The 25947-nt window shown below is 41.9% G+C and overlaps 1 protein-coding gene across 2 annotated transcripts in view; it reads right to left on the bottom strand.

Moving 5' to 3' along the window:
- Positions 1-25947, bottom strand: part of PARPBP (PARP1 binding protein) — a 62226-nt gene that overhangs the window by 14026 nt on the left and 22253 nt on the right. For both annotated transcript variants that reach the window (XM_006019510.3, XM_006019509.3), the window contains exons 7-8: positions 4740-4923; positions 750-928 (exon numbers count right to left, since the gene is read on the bottom strand). In XM_006019510.3, the coding sequence (XP_006019572.1) occupies positions 750-928; positions 4740-4923 (363 nt within the window). The remainder of the gene's footprint in view (positions 1-749; positions 929-4739; positions 4924-25947) is intronic.

A 25947-nucleotide genomic window follows, 5' to 3' on the forward strand; every position in this document is an offset into this window, starting at 1 on the left:
TTTCTCTTCGCCCCTCCCCTGGTGCCTGCCACAGTGCTGGGATCTGCGGCTGCTCCAGAGTCCGAAGCAGCAACTTAAAAATAATTTATTTATTTTTTAAACAATTCCCTCACACACTTCCTGGAGTACTGAGGAAAACGTCTTCACATGCCACTAATTGGCAAGTGTGCCGGGGGTTGCCTATCCCTAAGCTAGACTGTTCTCAGTGGTGACAGATGACAAAACAACAACCAGTGGTCTCAAATTGCAGCAAGGGAAGTTTAGATTGGATATTAGGAAAAAGTCTCTCACTAGGAGGGCGGTGAAGCACTGGAATAAGTTACCTAGAGACGTGGTGATGGAATCTCCATCGTGGGAGGTTTTTAAGACCCAGCTAGACGAACCCTTGGCTGGGATGGTATAGTTGGGATGGTTCCTACTTTGAGCAGGGGGTTGGACTAGATGACCTCATGAGGTCCCTTCCAACCCTAATTTTCTATGATTACACTCTTTAAATTGCCTAGAGAGATTGCATTATTTAGCATAAAACACTCATTCACTTTGAGGGTAGATGAAAATGTAGTCTACCACTGAGCAGATAAGAAATGAGATTAAGACTAAGCTTTGATAAAACTGAAGGAACTACTCCTTTCTCTACCATCCCATGCAATAGACCACTGCTAAATACTTTGTTTTATACAAGAATATTATTCTTGTTCTGGGGACAAATTACTACAAGGCTTCATTTTTAAGGATCTTTTAGCACTGACCTGAACAGTGTCAAAACAGAGGTGATTCCAAATGAAGTTAAATTTTCATCATCATATAATAGTTCTGCTTTGTTTTTGGTAGGAGGATTGACAGCTTCTTCATCCAAAAGAGCTAGTAAGGCCTTCACAGTATCTCTGCCACAGTATGCCGTGCCATGATTTATGGCATGTAATTTTGGCTAAAGGGAAATAAAATTATTAGAGAGAAGTAAGTATAAAATAATCACATGAAATAGAAATGTTTAGAAGTTTTTCTGTTTTAATGATATTTAGAAGTTTTTCTGTTTTAATGGACCAGAACAATAGCCCATCACCAAGAGCATCCTGTACCAGATATTTCAGAGGAAGGTAAAAAAAAAAAAAAAATCTAATTCAGCAATTATGGAGTAACTTGTTCATAAGGGAGTTTCTTCTTTACCCCCAAGCAAGTAATGACATCTAGCTCATTGCCAGCTGGAGGCATAAACTTAATAATATATCTAGCCTAAATATCAGAATGTAACATTTAGAAGTTCCTTCCCCACAGCACTGCACTGCAGAAGTTCACATTTAAAGAAAAGTAATATTTTTCTATTGCATGTCCTGTGGCACTCAGTACACAAGTAGATTCCAAAGAAGTCCACCATGCCCTCTTACAAGTTGATATAAACTACCTTCTCAAATCTAAAAAAACTGATAAAGGTTGGTTAAAAATGTCAGAGGGATAATTTGGCATCATAATCTCTAGGTTCAAAGAGAATGAATCCCTCACAAATTTCCCTAAGAATAAAGAAGTCCTCAAAGACAATAACAAAGCACATCTGGAAGTACTCAGTTCTGTAGTTAAGCAGTACAGATGCTGAACTTCATAGGCACTACAGGACTGCAAGACTTGCAGATTTGCTACGTCAAAAAAGTAATATTCTTGCACAGGAGCACAATATATGGTAGACTTTTTAAAAATACAGGACTTCTTGTTTATCTGAGCTGCAGTTAATTTGCTTTGAGAGTTAGAACAAGTAATAAGCAAAGTTTATAGAATCAATTATTTTTTAAACCTCTTTTAAAAGAACAATTTCCAGTCTCCCTCTACTTAATGCTACCAGTTAATGTATTTAGCCTTCAAGAAACCATAGTAACATCAGTCATTTACTATAATTTATAATCTCTTAATAACTAAGGCTGTTACAGTTTTACAGAATTTTCCTATTTTAGTACCATTTAATTTCCATAAAGTTTATTCTCAACCAATGTAGTTATTACATTACCACATCATGACTTTCATACTGTGCCATGTTGTATCATGACAGAATTTTATTTTGATGGAAAAATATGCTCTCTTGATGACAGCCATGTACAGACTAAAAAAATATGCACTAGGCACTTTCTAAACAGTTTTTATATAAAAAAAAAAAGTCCCCATCTCAATGCTTGTTAAAGCTAAGCCCATTGTGTGTCAATCCACTTCTCCCTGTCCTTAAAAATATCAATTAAATAGCTCTCAAGAATGACTTCTGCTACTCCAATTCCCATCTGTCAATCCAAATCACAACAAAGCATATTTTAACCAGAAAAATATTTTTGTCAGGAAGGAAATTATGACAATTCCCATTAGTGATCAATGTAGGTTTTAGCATAGGGAAAGTAACTGCTCCATGGAATAATTATTTTGCTCCAGCACAAGGATCTCTACAAGACCCAGCTAGTGGAGAGTCATAGGATAAAAGTACCCTGTACTGTATTTATTTTTAAAAAATTAACTGTTTTCAGGTACATTTGATTCAAAAGTGAGTGATAAACATCCTTCCAACCCATACTACATTATTGAGGCACCAGTTTCAACTGTATAGGTAAGATTAATCTGAATTTTGGCCTTGAAAGGATTCAACCTCTTATGGATGAAATATACAATCTCTTTTCCAAAACAGAACTTACTCTGATTCTAGAATGATTTTTCTGAAAATTTATAATTACATTTTTAATTAAGAGTTTTATAGTGGTCAATTAAAAAATGAATAAACTAAGCATAAAATGTTTTTTTTTTTTTAAAGGTTGCATGGCAAATTTCTACAATTATTCTTCAATGAAACTGCTCCTTCAACAGAGGCTAAAAGATAATGTACTTCTATACAAAGTTCTACAAAAAGTTGCCCTACCCCATCGGTCTCTAAAACTACTGAAGTCACAGGCTGCCCTCAGGTGCCCGTTTTGAGAAGTGCACTTATTTCCCATTATTCTCAGGGGGACCAAGCATTCATCCTCCACTTTGTGACAACATGGGAAGGGCACCCACCGTCTTCCAAGTCTGCTCTTCTAAAGGGAACCAGGAGACTGGTATCGTTCAGACACAGCTATGACATCAACACCAGCAAGAACAATAGGAAACATCAGGCATTTTGAAAATATAATTCTTTGCAAGTTTTGCTGAAGGAGCTAAGTTTATGCAGAAACAGGAAAGATTACATTATTCCTAAATACTTATTTTCAAATTTGAAGCACATGAAGAGGCAAAGGGAATCATGGGTGTGTAGAGGAAAATAGAATGTGTATGCACAAGGAATGGGAATGATAGGAGTGAAGAAAAGTGGAGGGGGTACAGGGAAATGCAAGTTGATGTATGGAGGCAATGAAAACAGGTGAGAGCAGATGGAAAATGGGATATATATTCTAACTGCTTTTCACTATCCTAGTAAAACAGTCTATATATAAACTGGCCAGAATTCTGGCTATCTTAACTGCCCGGAATACCCTGGTTGCCTTGACCTCTTAAAGAATACCACAGCATAAACAGGCCATATTGGCAAGTCTGTTAATAAAAGATAAAACCTTAAAGTAAAAATAAGCCTGAAGTATACATCTTCAAATCCACAGAAATGTCTAAATTGTAGCATTCTGACACTGTTCAGAGATCGTACAAAAATAAAACCCGCAGATAAACATGCACTTACAGAGACAAGGTTTATAACAGTTATACTTGAGGGTAAAACGAGAGTAGTTTATATTGAGGTTTAATTATACTAAAACAAAAGAATGGAAATAAAGTTTAATCATAATTTTTCTAAAACTAAATACAAATATGTTTAAGCTTGGAAAGAGCAGGTGAGAAAGCTAAGCACCCTTAACTCTGCCCTTTATGATACACTAGACTTTATTCCCTTATTCTCTATCAAAAAAAGTCTTTCTAAAACTTGGAGTTTGTGGTCATAAATGGGTTTAGTTATAATTAGGGATCCTGGTTTTCTGTGATAAAAAAAAAAAATTCCCAATTTTTGGTTTAAAAAAAGTAAGCCAAAATCCACATTTTTCCGTGATTAAAATGAAATACCACTATATACACACATCTATAAATTAGTAGTCTTTCATTTTAATCATGGAAAAATGTTGATTTTGGGTTACTTTTTTTAATCTGAAACTTGGGGATTTTTTTTTTTTTAAATCAGAGAAAACCAGGATCCTTGGTTATAATCAAATTATTTCTGCTTGACATCACTACAAGGAAAAAGTTTAGGCATGGGAAAGTTTGTCTGATTTCTTAACAGACACTTGAAATCAATGCAAGCGTGTAACCGTTTTGAATTTCCTGCATTTACAGTGCTCAGTTCTAAAATAACCACATCCTGGATGTATTTTATTCCAGATTATTGATATACATTCTCAACCTTAACTACATCTTAATATAGCTTATCTGAGAATGTAAGTTACAGTGTAATTGTATTTGTATTACTAGCAGATAAAAGTTATAAAGTGCTGTTTGGGAAGGATTATATATATTTTTAATTGTTTACATTTTAATGTAAGAAATGTAGTTGAAGTTAAAACGACTTTTTGAAAACAGTTCCCCAATACAGAAGTACTTAAGAGAATGCCAACAAGTCAAAGAGAACCACACTACACAGGAAATGACCATATTCTGTGTAATTGGAAAAGGATTATACTATATTTCAAGTTACCAAAAAGACCTTTGCTTTCTTGTAAAGCTAAATAATAGGAGAACAAAAGGAGGCCTATTACCCGGGCTGGACTGATTCCAGTGGTGCTAGCAGTCATGGCTTCATGTTGAGAATTGATAATATTTTTAATCCTTAAATCCAAATCATGTACAACTTCCTCAGCTGCTTGACAGAAAGGATCCCTGCTGTTTCGGCCTTTTATCAAATGCATCTTGACTGTTGATAGAATTCGCCCCCCTGCAATTCTGAAAATAAGCATAGGGTCATCTCCATATTAATCTTGGCAATGCTTTAGTATACTTATTAGTTTTGAACATCAAGAGTCTTCACAGTTAATCAAAACTGTTCAGAAAATAGCTTTGATCTTTTAAATCAAACAGCAGTATGTAATAAGTATTGTCCTTTAACATAATGGTTTACTAGAAAAAAAAATTAAAGATGGGAGGGAGGGGAGAGAAGATCATGAGTTCAGCTTTTAGTAATACTGTGATCTAGAAGAGGAAATAACTTAGCAGTAAAAGTTACGATAAAAATATCTGTTTTCAAGACACATCTTAACAGTTTGCTCACAAATGATGAGTGTATAATAAGATTCTAGAAGAGGTGGACCATAAATTGGTAAGACATATGTTACTTTCCAATATAAACACACACAAACATTTCCAGTCAATTTGTTAAAAAACTGCAAGTGCAATTAGGTGAAAATTGACACTTGTTATAAACAATTTACTCCTCTTTCAATAAACGTGTAAATTTACTTTGCTTAGACAATAGTATTGGCTTAAACTGAACACCAATCTCTCTACCTCTACAACCTTCCACCTTTTGACTAGAGTTTAAGGTAGCACCTTTTTTTCCAGGGGTAACGCATAGACCCATGGTGGCTAAATTGTGGCTCATGAGCTGCACGTGGCTTGCCGGCACAGTATTTGAGGTTCTCCAGAGATTGGCTGAAGCACTGCTCACATTTCCCCCATGGTGGCTCTGAGGCTGCAGCCATGACGCTTACCCTGGGGCATGTTCCCTATGAGGAAAGCCAGAGTGGCTCGACAGTGCAAGGGGGGGGGTCACCTCCACCCTGGGTCACTCAGCAACTCCCCCCTCCAGCTCTTGAACTTCAGTGGAGGATCGGCTATGGCTCCCAGAGTGAGTAACTCTGGTTATTCCTGGCTTAGATTTGTTTCATGCTGCTCTAGCAGTTAATGTGCAGATTTCTCTTACAATAGTCTTTGTCTCGTGTATGCAGCTAAATGCCTGTGTGCGAGGCAACTGCCCTGTTTCCACATCTTAGGAAGAGTTCACTGACACATGCAAATCTCCTTCAAGGAACAGTCTCATTATCAGCATAAAAAAAACTCAAGCAGAATAGACATGGCAGTTTCTTTGCGGACCCTGAGCTAATGCTTCAAAAAAGGTTAATTCGCTTTAGTTTCCCTGCTTCAGGGTCTAGTGCAGGAGCCTTTCCTCTTCCCACAGCCCCTCTGCATCTCTTCTCTCAGACCTTTAGAGGGAACATTTGACCATTTCTCAACTGAAGAAGTAAAGAGCTAGCTGACCCGAGCCCTTGTCCTTTAAAGGGACATGCTACTCTGCACCTTGCCTTTAATCTAACAATGATTAAAGTTTAATTTGTTCTTCAGTGGGCTATGTCTACAATATAATCAGAAACTTTACTTTCAGCTTTTGAAGGCATACTTGATTTAGCTTTAGTTAAATAAAGTGGTTATCAATGGCAGTGAAATCCCTCTGTCGCACCTTTAACAACCTATTCAGGCAGCTTGCCAATAGTGAAACACAACCTATTATACCCTCACTGCTCTTGGTAGCCAAGCAGAACATGTTGGATAGGCCTACACATACTGCACACATACTGAATCACATGTCTGATTCCAGTGTAGACAAAACTAACATCTCTGATGTTCTAGACAAGATAGCCAAGAGTGCTATGAGACTATGTATGTCACAGGACTATAAGTCTACACCTTTCCCTTTTTGCTGCTCCCAACTTCTACTTATAGGATTTTTGTCAATAGGTTGACAAGGACCACTCTTTTCTGGACAATGTATAGATTAACAACACCTCTCATTTTCATAGAAAATTTCACATGCAAAAATGCCTCTAGTATACTGAATTCAAAATCTGAAACACTAGAAAAATAATTCTATAGAAGAGCTGTCAAGATATAGTATCATCTTTTTTAAAGCCTCAAAAGGAGTCTACATTTATCAATAACTCCTAGAAATAATCTCTTAGCTTGGATGCATGCTCTCCAAGCAATGTCCCTAAAAGAAAGCCCTGCCAAACCAGAAGGACTGTTAAATCCTAACAGGAGTTTTTGAAGTCCAGAAGGGGAGTGCCTCCACCAAGGGGAGATGTAGCTAAGTCGGACTCACACTTTAAAAAAATAAAAGGAGTTAGGGAAAGGAAACAGCAGAGGGTGAGGACAAGCACTACCCTGATGCATAAAAACTGACTTGTATAAGCTGTTTTGTATTCAACTGCCTGAAGAGAACGGGGCCAGACACTGCTGTTTAGGGGCGCTGAGGTCAAACAAGATTTCCAAAATAAATAAGAAGCCCTGAGTCTCCTATAGCTTTTCTCCAGCTACTTAGGCTATACCTCACTAAAGGAAAAATTAGTATATTTTTTAGATTAGATTTGCAAGCAAGTCAAAGGCAAAAAAAAATCTGCTTTGAAGACATTTAAGTACAATGCTAGGACTTAGCCAAAGGTAAAGTCACCATGTGAAATCTGTCTCCACACCGGTCAGGGACTATCCAATTTTAGAAAGGCAGTATAAAAAGAAAACTAGATGGTGTTGAATCAATGCTATAAAAACCACAGTCAAATTTAATCATGGGAGAAAGAAAAGGTCAAGGGAAAAAAAAATCATACAGCGCAATTGTCAGGAGGTGAAAGCAGATCATTGCTAGAGAAATCCTGTCTTAGAAAGAAGCACATATTGGGTGTTCCAGCTAAGTCTCCTGAAACTACAAGCCAAACTGCCTGCATCTTGCAGTGCTTAACTGACACCTCAAAAAGCAATGCTTGCTACGAATGAGAAACGTGCTGTGGTAACCATAATAATGTCTATTCCAAAACTACTGTATTGAACTTGAAGCTCATACGATGGACAACTAGGTAAAGGAACCAACAGAAGCTACCCGCCGTCTTGAGTTTAGTTCCCTCCCGTCTGTTTACAGAAATACTGAGTTTATGAAAATATCTGAGTTACTTAGATTCATAGACAATTAGGGTTGTGAGGGACCTCAGGAGGTCATCTAGTTCAACCCCCTGCTCAAATAAATTTGGAATAAAAAATTTGGCTACGTAGAGATCAATTTATTCTGAATTCCCTGAACACAAATATTTATGTACTATATAGGATACTATTTTACTCTGTATTTTTTTTAAAGAAAAAAAATTAAAAACATTCAGTATTTTATTAGCGAGAAGCAAAAGCCAATTGAGGTTATTTGCTATAAGGAGTAAAGTTCATTTAATCTCTCTCCCTTTATTCCTTATTCCTTTTCAGGAAAAGAGTTCCAGTTCCCCATTAGATATACACAATTCTAGCTGGAGGAATGAAAGGAAAAGTTTGTTCCTTCTTCAGCTAGAATTCATATAAACAGGCCAAGGCAAAGTGCTGATCTAATGTGTATGTGAATTGTATTAAAATACTGTGCCATGGTTTATTTCATTTCACCAGATTGCAGTATAATAGAAAACTATATTACAAGATTTAGTTTTACTCAAGGCTGGAATACGTTGCCCAAAGTATTGAATCTACCTCAAGTTATATTTTTTTACTAATTTAAAACATTACAGAAAGTCTAAACTACCCAAAGTGATGTAATTTGAGAATATGCATCCTAACCAGTCCATGGCTGGGAAAATTATTTTGACTATCATATTTATTTATGCATAAGGAAATGGAAATGGCTAATGTCCAAGGTAATATTGCGATAAAATGTTATATTTCACCACCATATCTGTCCCCAAATGTTAATATACTATTGTTTCATTGTCTTTATTAGAGGACCACTGCCAACAGAATGCCTTTACTCAATCTGGGAGGTAAAAAGTGCAAGTTTAACTGCTTAAGCCTTGTGCATGTAAATTCTGATTATTTTGATTAGCAACATCCTTATGACTGCAACTTTTTGCACTGCTCGCTTTCTATAATAAAAGAAATAATGAGTGGGACAGTCACAATCTTCATTCAGTTCCTTCATCAACCAGAAGACTCCTGTCAACCAGGAGGTAAAGTAGGTCTTAGAATCTATGAGAAAACACCATCTCAAAGAACTAGTTATAAAAATAGTTCTTCCTAGAAATAGTTCACATTGATTCCACCTCTGGGTAATTAGCAAGCAGGTTATCCTAATGCCATGAGGAAGGTAACTTCTGGCCTCTGGAGGGAGGACTACAAGACTGTAGTATTACAGTTTGCATTTGACTTAGAAACTGGCATCAAGTAAAAAAAATGAATGTGTACACTGAACTCTATGCTGCCATACAGCATCTTTCAGAAATCAGGATATTCACTAGACAGGCCACAACTGTGGAGTGAACCTGAATCCATTCAGTGCCATTTTTTGTAGCTAAATCTTATTTCACCCATTTTGATAATCTCTAGGTATAGATAAACATAACAACTGTACTGCTATCAAGGGATACCCATATACAGTTATGATGCTACAGAATCGTCAAACATAATGGTTGCAATACAAGTGTAATGGGGCCCCTATCCCATTTCTGAAGAAGAGAGATCCAGAGAGGCTGGCTCCAGGCCGCTGGAGGGACTGTTAGGAGTGGAGAGGCCTTTAATAAAAATGGTCCCAGGTGCAGAAAACACAATCAGGGCTGTGACTGACAGTTCTGGGGTGGGGAGGAAGTGGGGGGTCAGGTGACCCAGGGGGGAGTGGCTACAGGTTTCATAAGGCCAGGACACTTGCTGAGGCCTCAGAACAGCTCTGACCTGCTATGGCAAAGAAGCTCCATGCCACAGAAGAGCAGAAGGAAGCTCAAGAGTGCCAGGCACTTAAGTTCCTTTTGGAATTGTCCATTTGTTATCACTGTGGTATGAGAAACCCAGGATGGAATGAATTTTAGTTTGAAAGCAGCTAGCTTATACCGTGGGCTCCCCATGGCCACTGCTCCCCCTCATTGCTCTGGCTGCTGCTGCACCCAGGGTCTTCCTCGTTTCTCTGGCTTTTACTTTCTGTCACCCACCACTACAGAGGGATGCAGCAGGGGAGCCCACAGCTAAGAGACTGTACACTGTATAGCAGTGGGGAAGGGAAGAGAGGGAAAGGGACATGTGGTGCAGCACTGTGGGGTGCACCAACATGCATGGTACAATGGTGAGGGTTGGAGCCACATGCACACAGTCCTGGGGGAGCTTGCAGCAAGGGGAAGGCCGGTGGCCCAGGGGGTCATCATCCCCAGTGTGCAGTCCCTGTTCATACAGCCCCAGGCAGCTAAGAATTTAGATAGCCCTGGGCTATTGGAGAAGTAAAAAAGGAATTATAGACTGACATGAGTTACTAAAGGAATTCTTCAAGGACTGGTTTTATTTAATACTTTCATTAGTAATATTGGCAACACAAATAAGAATCAGGATCATAACAAAAACTGGGTGGTCTTAAGGATTGGAGTATTGGCCAGGTACCAGAGGATTGGAAAAGGGCCAATGTGGTCCCCATTTACAAGAAAGGGAGAAAGGAGAACCCCGGCAAGTATAGGCCAATCAGTCTTACCTCGGTCCTTAGGAAGGTCTTTGGGAAAATTATCAAGGAGCACATCTGCAAGGGCCCAGCAGGGGAGGTAATGCTCAGGGGCATTGTTGACTCCAGGATGAACATGAGCCGCCAACACAAGGAAGCGGTCAGTAAGGCTAACTGCTCCTTGTCGTCTATCTACAGATGCATCACAAGAAGGTCCAGGGAGGTGATCCTTCCACTCTATGCGGCATTGGTCAGGCCACAGTTGGAGTACTGTGTCCAGTTCTGAGCACCACATTTCAAGAGGGATGTGGCTAGCACTGAGAGGGTCCAGAGGAGGGCCACTCACATGGTCAAGGAGCAGTGGGGCAGGCCATACAAAGAGAGGCTAAAGGGCCTGAACCTATTCAGCCTCCACAAGAGAAGGCTGAGGGGGGATCTGGTGGCTGTTTACAAACTCTCCAGGTGGGGACCAATGAGAACTGGAGGAGGCTCTGTCCCCCTGGGCACCACCTGGGGTTACTAGGAATAACAGCCACAAATTGTTAGAGAGAAGGTTCAGACTGGACATCGGGAGACATTACTTTACAGTTAGGGCTGCCAGGCTCTGGAACGGGCTTCCAAGTGAGATGGTGCTCTCTCCTACCTTGGGGGGGGTCTTCAAGAGGAGGCTGGACAGATATTTGCCTGGGGTGATATGACCCTGGCACCTGTTCCTGCCTAGGGCAGGGGGTAGGACCCAATGATCTGTTTAGGTTCCTTGCGACCCTAAGTACTATGATACTATGAAAGGAATGAAATGTAGTAGTATTTAACAATACAACATGACAGGTAGGGCTTATAAAATTTCTACTGTAAACTTGGGGCTCAGATGGAAAGGAAAAAAAAAAAAAAAAAGAACATGGGAGGATTAGTTCAACAAGAAATAAACTACAAAGCATGCATCTCATGCAACCATGAAAAAAAGCAAATATGGTATAAGCATGTCTTGGAAATTTGTACATTGAAAGCTATATCTGACATTGAACATGGGTGGCCAAAACTGTATACAGTATTCCAGCTGAAGCTTAAACCAGTGGCTATACAAAAAAGGTACATTAAAATGGGAACAAATGCAGAGAAGGGCCATTAGGATAAACAGGAGAATGGAGAGCCTATCATGCAAGAGAAAATGAAAACTTGTTCTTCTGGGCTCAACTTAGTTTAAGGGGGATATGATTAGTCTAGTAAAAAAAATTGGGGACCTAAAAAACAGAAAAGGATAAAATTGGCAGGGGGCAGGGGACGAGAACAATTTAAAGTGTATAGATTATTTTGGCTGGAAATAGAAAATAGTTATTAACTATCAAAACAGTGAAGTTCTGGAACAGCTTTCCAATAGGAATAGTGAGGGCAAAAAAAAAATCAACTGCAGAAGAATGGACTCATGTTCGGCGTTCATAGGGTACTGGTCATGCATGAACGGTGCCGTACAGAATTTTCCACAGACAGCTTGCATGGAACTTCCCAGAAAAGAGAGTGCTTTAGCTTTACCTCCATAACCCTCAGAATCTTATTCTTAATCTTGCTTACATCAGAGCATATCCCTTGTGGAGGTATAGTGAAATGGTGAACATGCCCATCTCCTATTGGCATGAGAACATCATGACGTGAGCAAAATTTAAGCCCTCATCCATTTAGGCGCCACCATTTTGATTTATGTACATAAAATGCCCTTTGCATCAGGGGTCATGGATTGAGCACCACAACAGGAAGGTATTCCTTTCTAATCAAATCAAAATATGTCAATAGAATCAGAATCAAACTTTACACTTTTAAACTAAAACCAGCTAGTAGTGAGAAACAAGACTACTGCAGGGTTTTATTTCACAGCTGCTGACAGATAAAAGAAGCATTACGGCTGCCTCGCACTTTATATTCTTTGCTACAGGAAGTAAGTGTACACGTGGCACAAGCATCATCACAAACTGCTATTTGAAAAAAATCTGATTTCAAGTGCATGGGATGCATGCACCTTGATAGTGGAACGTATACAGGCAATTACTCAATGAACTTCATAGCCATCCAGTGAATGAACACTTAATAAGCATCTACCCCTTGGGTATTTAAATAATTTTTTTTGGAAAAAAACACAAGAACGCAAAAGGTGTTATTGTAGTATCAATTTAGTTTGAAATTAAGATATTATATAGCCTTTTCACAAATAAGCAGAGGGAAGGGGCATGCTGTAAAAACGGTGCTGCGAGCGGCCCATGATTTTTTTTCTCACTTCAGTAGGATCTAAATAGATCCATACATGTCTGTAGAACTATATCAAATTGTAACCTGCAGTCAACATAGTAACTTCCATTTTGAAGAAAGTACAGTTACTTACTTCACAATAATTGTGGCTCTTACAAATGTACCTCAGATATTTTCAATATATATTTAATTTTTAGCATGTGTGGGCCCCATGCACGCAAGACTGGAATATTTTGAGTACCAGTGTCCACTGGGGCTTTCCGGCACTTTTTGGCTAAGACCATTGAGGACTGGGTGGCTGGAATGACTTATCCAGTTTATTCACCAAAACAGGATCCAGGAAAGCAAGAACACTCTAATAGCGGAGAAGGAGAGCAGGTTACAATAGATCTGGATGGAATATCCCAAAGAAACACTTAGTTGGTTTAAGTAACTATTCTTCCAAACCATCAGCTACACATCTTGCACTTCTGGTAATTCACAAGCAGTAACTCATGTTTTCGGAGACAAGTGCTTCAAGTCTACTGGAATAGTAACTGCAGGACAGCCCTGCTGAAATGAGCACCTGATCTGAAGCCCTTCACATCAGTGGTGCTCAACCTTTTGGCCCTGTGAGCCAGATTAGTGGTGTGGAGCCATCTGTGGGCCAGACCAGGCCCTAGGGCCTGGCACCACCCTCTCCCTGCCCCACATGGATTGAGTCCTAGGGACCCAACTGTGCCCCTTGTCCAGCCCTACTGGGATCAGGCGTCCTATCCAGGGCTCAGGGCCTGGTATTTCCAACAGATTAGAAGATTTGGCAGTAAAGGATTGGTGCCACTGCTCCTCTCCTGCAGAATGTCTTGACCCTTGGAGAAAATGGTGCCATGGCCCCAATCTGGCCTGGAGGCCGGAGGCTGAGTACCTCTGCTCTACACCGAGTGCTGAGAAAAATGTAAATTTAACTCCAGGTAGCAAATTTAAAACTCTAAGACTGGGATACATCTTGTGAAATGCATTAGAACGGAATGTACTTCAATCTGTTTCAGCCAGTCAAGATAGGCCACAATGTCTTAATATAGCTGGAGACACTTTAACAGTGTGAATATAGATTGGATTCCTCTTTTTGTCAGCAAAAAGAGTAATTGGGGAGAACTCCTGACCGACTTTGTTCTGTTCAGACATTTAGCCAGACAAACACCTGGCACAGAAAATGTCAGCCCAATTTATTGAAGTCTGGCAAAGCAACATCGAACTGCAAATAGGTCTTACAGTGAGAAGTACTAAGCAACCTTAAAGAAGTCCAGGCTACCAGTACCTTTCCTAATAAAAACAGTTGTAAAAATAATAAAGTATAATGTATTAGAACTTTCACATTTGCTACATTTTATTCAATCTGGTAGCAGAATTTACAAACATTTAACTTGGCCAGTTAATAGATTTAAAAAATATATATACTTTTATCCAACAGGACCATAATCCCATACATGGGCAAACCCCCAAACCCTCCCGTAGTCTGACTGGCATCAGTAAGGAGAGCCATGCATACTGTTCCCTACAGGTCTGGGGTCCAACTGTGCAATTTCAACATAATGGATAACACAATGTGAAAACAAACTTTTATGTCTTTTGGCATGGTAAAATACCTCTATCAGCAAAATAAAGCAAAGTACATTTTTGTATCAAGTCCATTGGTCATCAATTAAAAATCAAATGATCAAAGTATTTTATGTAAAGAGAGTTTAGTATTAAAGGATATACTAAATTAGATAACAAATATTCTTTAATAAGATATTTTAAATTTCATTTTAAATGAAACAACCTTAATTGCATAATACTGATGCTTCAATTAAACTAATAATACAATATTAGTGTTCACGCTGCTCTGAAAGAATGAAATTACTGATAAAATAAAATGGACATAACAGTACAGAATTTAATTTAGCGAAATATAGCATGCACTTTTATGGGAATATGTCTTTAAATGGAAAAAAAGTTTAAAAGCAGTATATAAAGTCAAGCATATGGACAATATTCAAAATTCTGGTAAAATATAAAACAGATTCCTAATGGGTATTCCAAGAACAGGAAAGTATACATCAAAAATTCTATTCTGACAGGGTCAGCATTTTTAGTTTGTTCATTTTTCCCAAATGAAAAGAGTTCAATAATGACATTGGTTGTAAAATGTGACTGTTTTGTGGTGGGAACAAAATGGCTTTTCACAGATTATGAACATTTATTATATTAATTACAAGTGTAAATAGAAACTGTTCTTTATTATGGATTTGATAAACAATTAACATTTAGATTGTTCTAACAACAACAACCTTTTTAGATCAGTGATTATCAACCATGCACCCTAGAGTGCTAAGTGGGAATGTCAAAGATATGGCCTGCAGCCCTATCATCTGGTCCCTGATGCTGCCAGTGGGTCTGCTTGTGGGGTGCGCTGCACACAGCCTCCCTCCAGCATGCATCCTGGAGTGGCTGCCATGGGCAGCATCGCACCAGAACAACCAACACAGGACCATGCCATATAGTGCCCATTCTGGCTGCTCCAGGACACATGCTGGATCTAGAATGCAGGGCAGGCCTGTGGGTATGAATTGGCCCATGGACTGGTCCTGCATCACTCATCTGCCAGATGAGTTTGACGCCCCTGCTTTTAAGGATGGCACACAATATTAGCACTGTTAGGTGTGCAAACATGATTTCACAAGATAAACCCAGATTTCAAACAGGAATCTGAAGTGTCAAAAAAACATTCAGACCTGTTGCGGCTGTTCTGAGTCCTTTGCAAAGGACAAACTGTTCTATTATTTTTCCATAGTCAAAAACCAAGTGAAAGCTAAGAGCTGGCATTTTTGAGGTGTGCCTTAAGTCTAAAAAGGTTGATATCCATTGCTTTAGACCTACAATAGGTTAACACTAAAAGTCAAATTTTATTGTAAAATATAATCTGAGATGTTAAACAAATTCTCATGTTCATGGTGCCACAAACCCAGACATGAGTTGCCTCCAAAGCCCTAATACACACACACACACACACACACACACACACACACACACACACACACACACACACACACACAGATTTCAGGTTTTTTTAATCAGAGAACTGCAAGGAGGTATTGGGGGGGGAAATCATAGAATTTCTATTTTTAAACACAGAAAACCAGGATCCCTGGTCATGAAAGAAGGACAACACAAAATTTCATGCATTCAAATTAATGGCAGCATTATATTAATGCAGCAACGGTTTAGCTGGGCCAATGATTCTCAGCCAAGTCGTTGCAGCATCCTAGGATGCCATGAGATCCTTGTAAGGGTACTGCAGGGGAACAGAGTATAAGCACTGTTAGGTGTACAAACACCTGACACAATTCAAAAGAAAAACCCATAGATTTCAAATAGAAAACCATAGAGTCATAAATGTTCTGACCTGTTGTGGTCCAAGTTCTTTTTAACAGAAGAATTGCTCAATTATTTTTCTGTAGTCAAAAAATAAATATATAAAAAAAAAAAAAATGAGTGAAAACTAGGCACTGACATTTTCTGAGAGATGCCTTGAGTTTAAAGTGTCCCTTGAGTCTAAAAAGTTTAAGAAGCACCAAGCCAGTTATGTACATATATATATGTGGCCTGTATGTGCTTATTGGGTCACATGCGCCCCAGTCTGAGAACCACTGCCGTACCCATTATGATACTAATCATTGCTCCCAGGTTGAAGCTAGTTGAAGAGTTAAAAGTTGCTATGAGAAAGTTTTGGTTTCTGACTGAATTTCAAAATTTACATTAATGTTGCATCAATAAGGTTATTTCATAGATTTTAAAATGCAGCTATGAAAGACAAAAATGTGACTTTATGAACCAAAGAAATCACACTACTCAAGAGCCCTACCTCATAAACCACAGAATTATGCATTTATACTTTTCTACGTCTCTTATGAATTTTAAAAATGACACTGCATCAACTGAAAGCCATAGCTTGAGCATTATATGGCATTCTTAGTGAATACTGAACCCACAGATGACATGTTGTGTTTTCAATACCTTACCAACACTACAGAAAAAGTAATAAAATATGGTGAACTAACTAGCTATCAGCTATTGCGAGACCTCAAAACTATATTTTTCAAAAGAAGTCTCTTTGAAACCCATACAGGAGCACTAGGAGATTAGACCTGGGTAAAGTACCCTTTCAGAAGAAAGTTTTTGGAGACTGGGAATAAGTATCTTTTCTGGCATCCGAAGTTTTTGTTCTGAACTTCTACTCCCCAGATTAGAACAGTGCCTTTTCAGCATAAGCCTGAGTTACCCTGAAAAAAATAAATGGTGACAATATGCAATTGGAGTTTTAGGTATTAGACTCCCCAAAATTCAGAAATATATGGTCAGAACTGTCCTTGATACTATAGCTTGAAAACAACATTCATTGTCTATGGCATCCTATTAAACTTTCACATCATCTTGAAGCACTTTGTATATTAACTTGGAATGCAACACAAGAACAAATCAGGATGACGTCTACTAATAACAGCCACCTTCCATGTTCCCATTATAAACTGCACTTCATTGAATGATGTATTATTACTGTAACAATTGCCTTTGGAAATAGTTGGTATTTTAAAAGATTAAACTCAAGTGGGTCTTCTTTTAAATAGACTACCTTTGGCTTTTCTACATGATTTTTCTGGTAAATATTTCCCATGCCTTTGTCTGTCTATAATAATTAAAAAAAAAAAAAAGGTTAAAAAGTCATTACTCTACTCCTCTAATCCTCCTGTAATCACAGATCTCATCTGCTTTCTTCTCCAAAACACTATCCTCAGTGTCTTCAGATATGATTATGGCTTTATAAAAACAAATACAGAGTGAAAGAAACTGACAGTCTTCTCTCAAAAGAAACAATGACCAATATTCATGATCAACATTTACCTCAGACTCAAACCGCACAAGTGACTTTAAGATGGTTCATGAGAAGAGGACCTCTCAGCTAAGTACAGGTGATCAAAAAGCCCGAGACTGAACTGATTCAATCTTTGCAAGCTAGTCTAACCTACATAGATTGACCCAATTTGCAAGTGAACAGACATTCACTTTTGATTCCAGAAATGCAACCACGTGTCTGCAGTGGCTGAGGCTAGACACCAGGGAGTGCTAGTGCAAGCCCTCCCTTCCCTTCAGCAGCAGCCACAAGGCTGGAGGGAAGCTGAACTGGGGAAGGCATGGCCTGGCCCTGGCAGGCCTCTGAGTATGACTGGGAGGAGTTTAAGCCCCCACCCCTGGCCTGCAGGGACCCCAGCCAGGGTCTGCCTGGAGGGGGAGGCAGCCCTTGCCAGGTTTGCCCCTGATGGGGGGGGGGGGGGGGGGCATGGCCAGCCTCAGGAAAAGTGGGGGAGAGAGGGCTGCTCCTTCCCAGTCTCCCCTCTGTCCCACCAGCAGGGAGACCCCAGCCAGGGTCTGCTTGGCTTTCCACCCCGCTAGCCACTCGTGTAATGAGGGGCGTGGCCAGAGCCGACCTGGACAGCCCCTCAGGCAAAGGAGGGACAGGGAGAGGGATTAAACCCCGCTCCCCTGCAGCACCTCTGACCATGCCCCCCCCCCTTCTGCAAGAGCAGCCAGAAGGGTGGAAAGCTGGGCAGACCCCAGCAGGGGTCCCCATGCTGGTGGGAGACAGGGGAGATGGGGGGCACAGGCAACTGGTGGGGGAGGGGGCACATGCCCCCTGAGATTGGCACCGCTCAGGACAGGGCAGTTTTTTTGCCGCTTGGACCAGTGTCGCGTGTGTGTGTGTGGTGGGGGGCACTAAGGCACGACAGAAGTATAGGAGTGGATATGGGGCTTTTGGCCTGTCCCGGGGCCTGCCCACAAATTGTGTCCTTCTAGACTCAGGAGGCACTAGTCATCCCTGGATTTGGGGGGGGGGTTAATCCCCACCCTGCCCCCCTTCACCTGCTGCCTGGGCCAGCTCTGGCCATGCCCCCTGCTGCTAGAGCATCCAGCAGTGGGGAAAGCTGGGCAGACTCCAGCAGGGGTCCTCTGTGGGTGGGAGAGGGGAGGCAGGGGAGTTTAATCTCCCTCCCCTTGAGCCTGCTGGCCCCCACCCCCGTGGGGAAAAGGCTGGCAGGGGCTGCTCTGCTCCCACCAGGCAGACTGGGCTGTGCCAACCAGGTTTCTCACCCCCAACCCCACCACCTTGTCAGCCAGCCATCACCACTCAGGCTAGGGAGCAGCAGGGCAGGGCCAGCTCTGCTCCAGCAGACAGCACAGCACAGCCCAGCCCAGGCCTGCAAAGCATGTTGGGATGCTGGAGGATTCTGATTTAACTTGAACCAGGAAGGGGTTTGGGACAGAAGTTCCATAAACCTGTTTGACCTAAACCAGTTAAGTCTAATACTACATTCAACCCCGTTTATCTTAAACTAGTTTCAGCCATTTTGAAACTGTTTTATGTCCACTAAGCTTCTGTTCGATTACAGGTTTAAACCAGTTTCTGATCGCTTCAACCAGTTTATGTGCAACTTCTGTCCCTACAGAACATCATGTTTTCTGAAACAGGTTGGCTGCTTCAGGCTCAGCTGCTACTCCTGAGAGCTGTGCAACAGTGCCATCTAATGGCTGCTGCTGTACAGTGAAGTCATGGCCCTAACAGCAACAGGAGCACTGCCCCTGGTCCTGCTTACTCTGCTCTTCCCCAAATTCAGCCTTAAATGTCCCAGCAGTCATTAACACTACAGTAACAGAGGGAATGGGGTGACAGAAGGCTGTAACCAATTCATCCCAAAAAGAACAATACTGAATATAATACATAAAGACTAAACCTTGATGCAGCTAATAGTCATTGCTTATCTTCAAACTGATCTAAAAGATCCAAGACCTTCAAGAATCATGAGTAACCAAAGATTTATTCTTCTTCTTTTACACAAAGAGAAAGATTCTCTAGATCCTCCCTTACGCAGGAAGCTACTAACTTCAGCAGCAATGCAAGGTTGTAGGTTTCTTTGTCAAAATGCCAGGCACAAGGAACAAAGCATGCTGGCGCTCTTGAACAGGGGCGGGCAATTATTTCGGCTGGAGGGCCGCTTCACAAATTTTGGTGAGCTGTCGAGGGCTGCATGGGTAGCCCCGCCCCTTGGCAGTTGCCCCCACCCCCTGGTAGCCATCTTGTGGCCAGAAGTCCCGCCCCCTAGCCCCTGCCCTTTGACACCAGAAGTCTTTCCCTTTGCCTCCAGAAGTACTCCTTTCGGGAAGGGGCAGTATGTCCTTGGAACTAGAAGTTACACTGTCACATGGTCCATGTCAGGGGTAGGCAATGTTTTTTGGCCAGAGTGCCAAAAAACCCAAAATGTCTACCTTGTAAGGTGCTGGAATGCCAACATGCCAAAAAAACAAAACTGGGGCGGGGGCGTATATGGCAGGATGCACTGTATATTAATATAGTTAATAATTGTAAACATGTCTTTTTTATGGTAAATACCAGGTTTTCTAAAAATTCTAAACATGGTGACAATAAATAAAACTTCATAGAGGGGGAAGAAAGAAGAGAAGATGGAGGGAGGGAAGGAAGGAGGGAGAGAGAGAGGGAGAGGGAAAAGGGAAAGGAAGAGGGGCACGACGAGATGAACAAAGAACTAGAACCACAGAGGCTTCTAGTTTAGGGCTGAGGGTGGGAAGGGGGAGGGTGGTGGGAGCTGGGTGGAGCCAGGCTAGAATTGCTGCTCAGCCACAGGCTCCCGCTGGGTCCTGCTGCCACTGGCTGCCTGTTATCTTTGACAGTCAGCAAGAGGCAGAAAAAAAAAATTAATTTTCCAAAATGTTTAGAGGCCCGGTGGGCATGATAGAATGGGCTGGCAGGCTGGATCTGGCCCACAGGCCATATTTTGCCTGCCCCTGCTCTTGAACCTTTTCCAAGTAAATCCTCTACTTCTGAAGCTATACTCATGGTTAGTAATTCCAAGTATCACAGCCTCTCCATCCTTTTCATGCTTGAAATTTGTTGATATTTGAGAGAACCCTACCCATTGTGAGACTAAAGAGAGGAATACATATACTAGTTAAAAGTACCAGGGAACTGCCGGAGTTCTGATCTGTTCAAGTTCTTTGAACTTGTTGAAAAATATTTATTATTTTCCATATTCTCTGTTATTAGGACTATTTATGGTTTCACAGACATTAGGGCTAGAAGGGACCTCGCAAGATCATTGGGTCCAGCCCCCTGCCCAAAGGGCAAGAAGTCAGCTGGGGTCTGATCATGCCAGCAAGATAAGCATCCAACCATTTTTTTTTAAAGGTATCCAGAGTAGGTGATTACACCACTTCTGGGGGGAGTCTATTCCAGACTCTGGAGACTCGGACGGTAAAGAAGTATTTCCTTATGTGCAGTCTAAAACGGTCTTCCAGCAGTTTATAACCATGTGTATAGACCTTGTCTTCCCTTGGGGTGCCCACATGAACAAACGTTCTCCCAGTTCCTGATACACACCCTTATATACTTTTAAGCTGTCACCAAGTCATCCCCGAGCCTTTGCTTCTCCAGGCTGAAGAGTCCCATGCTCAATGTTTCTTCTAAGGAGTAGCAGTCCGTGAGCACGCTGCTTTGGTCCCGCCTCCCCCTTTCGGCACAGTCCGCCAGTAAGTGTCCAGGTGGGAGCAGGCAGGGTTCAGCCACCACCCTTCTCCATGCTAATTGCTGCCCAGAGCAGCATAGTGGAGTGCTGTAGAGCAGCAATGGGCTGGACACAATTGTGACAGGGCTGGACACAATTGTGACAGCTGAAATTACGTCTGTGTGATAAAAAAGTGCTTGCTGAAGGCTGTATGAAGATTAGACCAAGTGTTTTTCTGTCATTTGTTCAGATATTAAGTTATATGTTGTTGCTAAGAGCCTAATTAAAGTCTAAAATGTAGTAAGGCCTTGTATGTTGTATGAGGCCTAATAAATTTAGCAAAGCCTTATAGAAGTGATGGTAGGCCCTGTGGCATAGTTAAAATTAACCTTATCAGAAGAATGCAAGACTTGTACTGCTATTGGTCGGTCTAAGGACAGCTGAAGTAAAAAGAATCTAAATGGCTGTAAGTTATCATCATTATAGCTCACAAGTTATACATCGGCCGGCACATCCAGAAATCATTTAAAAGGAAGAGACAGCTCTGTGAAAGAAACTACTAATTAGCTGTTGACCTGAATCAGTGAGCCCGTGGATTTCGAAGAGCCCAAGGACTGAATACCAGGGTCTTTCCTGGTACCTCTCGGACAGTGCTGATCAGGGACGCCTGACTTCACTGAGCTTTGTGGAAAGATAAACTTGTCATACATCAGGCATTAGAGGGGACTGCTGATAAGTTGCCAGCGCGAATTATTATTGTCCATCGTTATCTGTCTTAACAAAAACACGACTATGCATAGTATACTAAGTCAATAAACTTTTCTTACCTTTCTACCCTCGACCATACTCTCAATCCTGAACCCTCTGCAGACGGCTAGGACAACAATCAATTGATAGAACTGAAAGGGAGGCACCAGGGCCAGCTTGGGACGCTTACCCAAGGTAAGGTCCTCATATGGGGCAGGCAGTGGCTCCTCCTCAAGGTGAGGCAAGGCAGGGATGGGGGCTAAGGCTGGTGCAGGCTCCGCTGGCTCCAGGAAACTGCTCCATGGGCTCTGGCGATTTGGGGGAACTGCTACACTCCCAATCCTGACGCCATGTGCCTTCTTGCTCCCCAAAGCAATGTGGGGGTACAGAGCAGTTCCTCAGAGCTGGCAGAGCCCGTGCCAGCCCTGCCTCGCCTTGGGGAGAAGCCACTGCCTGCCCTGCATGAGTGAGGAGCTTACCTTTGGTAAGTGTCCCATGCCAGCCCCGGTACCTCTGCCGCCCTCCACACCCAGCTCCTCCCTGGGCAGATGCGCAGCCTTAAAAAGTTGGTGCACGGCAAGATTGTTAATTGTGCGCGGCCACACATGCGTGCTGCTTAGGGAGAACCTTGCCCATGCCTCTCAGCCTCTCCTCATAAGACCTGTTCTCTTGACCTTTAATCATGTGCATGGCCCTCCTCTGGACTCTCTCAACCTTCTCCACATCCTCTCTCAGGTGTGGAGCCCAGAATTGGATGCAGTACTCCAGCTGCACCCTCACCAAGGCCGAGTAAAGTGGGAGGATGATTCTTGGGTTTTGCTTGAGATGCATCGGTAGATGCAAGCCAGAGTGCTGGACTAGATTATCATATTTTGACTTGGTTTCCATGATTCCACTAAACAAATCTACTACTCAGGTTCTTTCCTACTAGATGATGAGTTGACACAACAGATACATTTTTTTCTATCCAAGCTACCAGGAGATCCAAGTATGCTCATGATAATTTATTTATGCAACTTATATCATTGTTCACCTGCCCTCTCAAAGCAGCTTCTGGTCTGTGAGTTGGTGTCCAGAGCCAATATCTTCAAGGAGGTCCAAGAAACATCTTTTAGCAGGCTGTCAACGATCAGAGACGTAGTTAGCTGTGTTAGTCTTAAGTCAGGACGAAGGCAGGGCAGATTTATACAGTGCAAATCTACCCTGCCTTCTGCAATAAGCCGACTATTTTTCTTAGCTACATATTTAGTATAAGTTTGTCCTCCTATATACATTTATCTCTGACAACTGAAAGAGCTGAAAAGATCTTCTGACACTACGAAGTTTTTCTGCTATCAGACACAATTCAATATATTCTATTTCTTTCTGCAGTGGAATAAACACAAAATAAATTTGTAGCTTGGATAACCTCACTGTATGCAGATTACTTTACCCCAGTGGTTCTCAACCTATTTGCCACAGTGGGCCACACTTGCAGCTCTCAGTGTGTAGGCCATACCTACACAACTTACTTCCTGTCACATGGGCTGCAACAGTGTGCTGATTAAGCCATATGCGCCCCACAGTCTGAGAACCACTGCCTTACCCATTATAATGCTAACTATTGTTCCCAGTCAGAAGGTCTTGACTGAAAATTCATATGAAGCTGACCTGTGTAATCTCCTGTATTTTAGAGGTAGAATTGCCAGTCTTTTGTAATACTGGCCTACTTCTTGCTTCTTCAATCACAGGGACTGCCTAGCAGAGACAGACAAATTCTAATGACATTGTATATCATCTTGAGGTAGACAAATGCGAGAGCGATGTGGTAATGACACATGCAATGCTGCCAAGTAGCAGCCCTGCCTCTCCTTTTAAAGCAATTAAAAAAAAAAAGAGGGGGGGGGGAGTGTATCTGTCTCTAGCCTTGTAGACAGTCATGGCTTATCTGTGAATAGTCATTGCTTATTCTATATTAGCAATGACTGTTAAATCACTGTGCCTTAACTAGCTGGAACTACTAGCTCTTAGCTTCAAGAGACCTATTGAGATTTTGTAAGTAGTAGACTGCTGCTCTCAGGGAATAAACAGCATCAATGGAAGCCTGTAACCACCATTGTGAGGACCAAGTCTTTCCTCAGAGATGCTTGTTTTCTTAGTAACTAGATTCTCCAGAACAGCACAACTGCTACTTAGAATTGTTCTAGCAACTCCAAAAACAGTAGCGTTCAGTTTTGGGTTCTTTGCAAGTACTTCTGTATTAAACTGTCTTTTTTTCAGCCTTGCTGAATGATTTGGCTGCAATAGAGTGTTTGGCGCCTGTTCTTTTATGCAAGAGTAGATAAGAACACTGCATTTATGTTGAAAGGTACAGCAAACCGATTCCTTTGATGGTGTCTCTTCCAACTACAATATCTATGCCATCCTGTATCATCCCTCCTGTTTAAGCTACAAATTTGTCTCTCCTACAACTGCAGGATCAAATGGCCAAATGAGGCCTGGAGAAACAATGTTATAGGTCCTTTAAATATTGCAGGAGCTGGAATGGTTCTTCCCTTTTAGGCTGTCTGCTGGAACTCAGTGTGCAAACACAGTGAAGCTGCTCCCATTTCAGTAGTCCCTTTGAACTTCTTCTGTGACTTCTCAAAGGGAAGAAAAGAGCTACCAATGTTGGTAGATCTAGGGCTAACGTTGGTGCCTGAGCAGGGTCCTGAAGACTTCTCAGCAGCTGGAAATGTTGGCTCTGCCCTTCCTTTACATGCTGCCTTCCTAAACTGATAGTGCTAGAATAGAAGATCTGTTGTATTACTGCTTCTTCTAGGAACCAGCCTAACTGCTGCAATCAGGAACATAACAGTGCCTTTTCCCTCTCCCATTGAGTACATCTGAAAGTCAGGCCTTATTTATAGGTAAAAAGAAAACAGATTGAAGATATCCATGGGACTAGGTAGCTAAGATATAAAAGATAAAGAACCTGCCAGGTGCCCATCCTGGAGTTTGATATATACTCGAGAGCAGCATTTCTCAACCTGTGGGTTGCAAACCAAAAGTGGTTTGCAAGAATATATGAAAGGGTTGTGAAAAAACTTTAAAAATGGATCCTCCTTTAAAAGAGAAAATATGGGAAACTACGGCTTTTCCCTTGCAGGCTGTCAGACCTCCAGCCTGAAAGGGACTACTTGGGGGGCCCTCCTGCCCCACACATAGCCACCCCCTGCCCCACACACTGGGGCACTGGGGCCTGGGGGCAGGGCTATGTGGCTGCTTTCTACTTAAACTATTTACTGGGTTGGGACTGGCCCTTAATGTTTACAAATGAGTCCTGGTACAAGAAGGTTGAGAACCACTGTTCTAGAGCTTTCATAGTTCTGCAATATATTTTCTAACACCATATATCCAAGGGCTTCTGAACCTAAGGGTTCCCAGCTGCTCCAGTTCTGATAACTATTTCCGCAACTATTTCTTCCGTCTCTGCCCAGACCATCTAAAAAGCCTCCTTCTTCCTTTCTATATAGCAGAGGGTCTCCACCTTATTAAGACTCCAGGCACCCTTTAAAACAGGGGTCGGCAACCCCTGGCACATGTGCCGAGCATGGCACACAAGGCCATTTTCCTCAGCACGCATTGGGGCCGGGGAGGCAGCAGCTGTTTGCAGCCTCCCGGCTGCAGTTGGCCCCAGCTCTATGTAGCTGCTGCCGGCCAGGAGCCTGGGCTGCTCCCAGCAGGCAGCTGGGACACTGCAAGCCCTGCTGGGAGCAACCAGGGCTCCATGGCTATCAACAGCTACCCAGAGCTGGGGCTGGCTGAAGCCGAGAGGCTACAAACAGCTGCTGCCTCCCCAGCCCCAGCCCCAATGGGTGCAGTGCTGACGCCTGCTGCCTTCCTGGAGCCCGGGGCTGGAAGACAGTTTAGGCCAGGAGGGCAGCAGCTGTTTGTAGCCTCCTGGCTGCAGCACGGAGCCTGGGCTGCTCCCATGGAAGCCCC

This window comes from Alligator sinensis, unplaced genomic scaffold, assembly GCF_000455745.1.
Source record: "Alligator sinensis unplaced genomic scaffold, ASM45574v1 scaffold74_2, whole genome shotgun sequence".
Lineage (NCBI taxonomy): Eukaryota > Metazoa > Chordata > Crocodylia > Alligatoridae > Alligator > Alligator sinensis.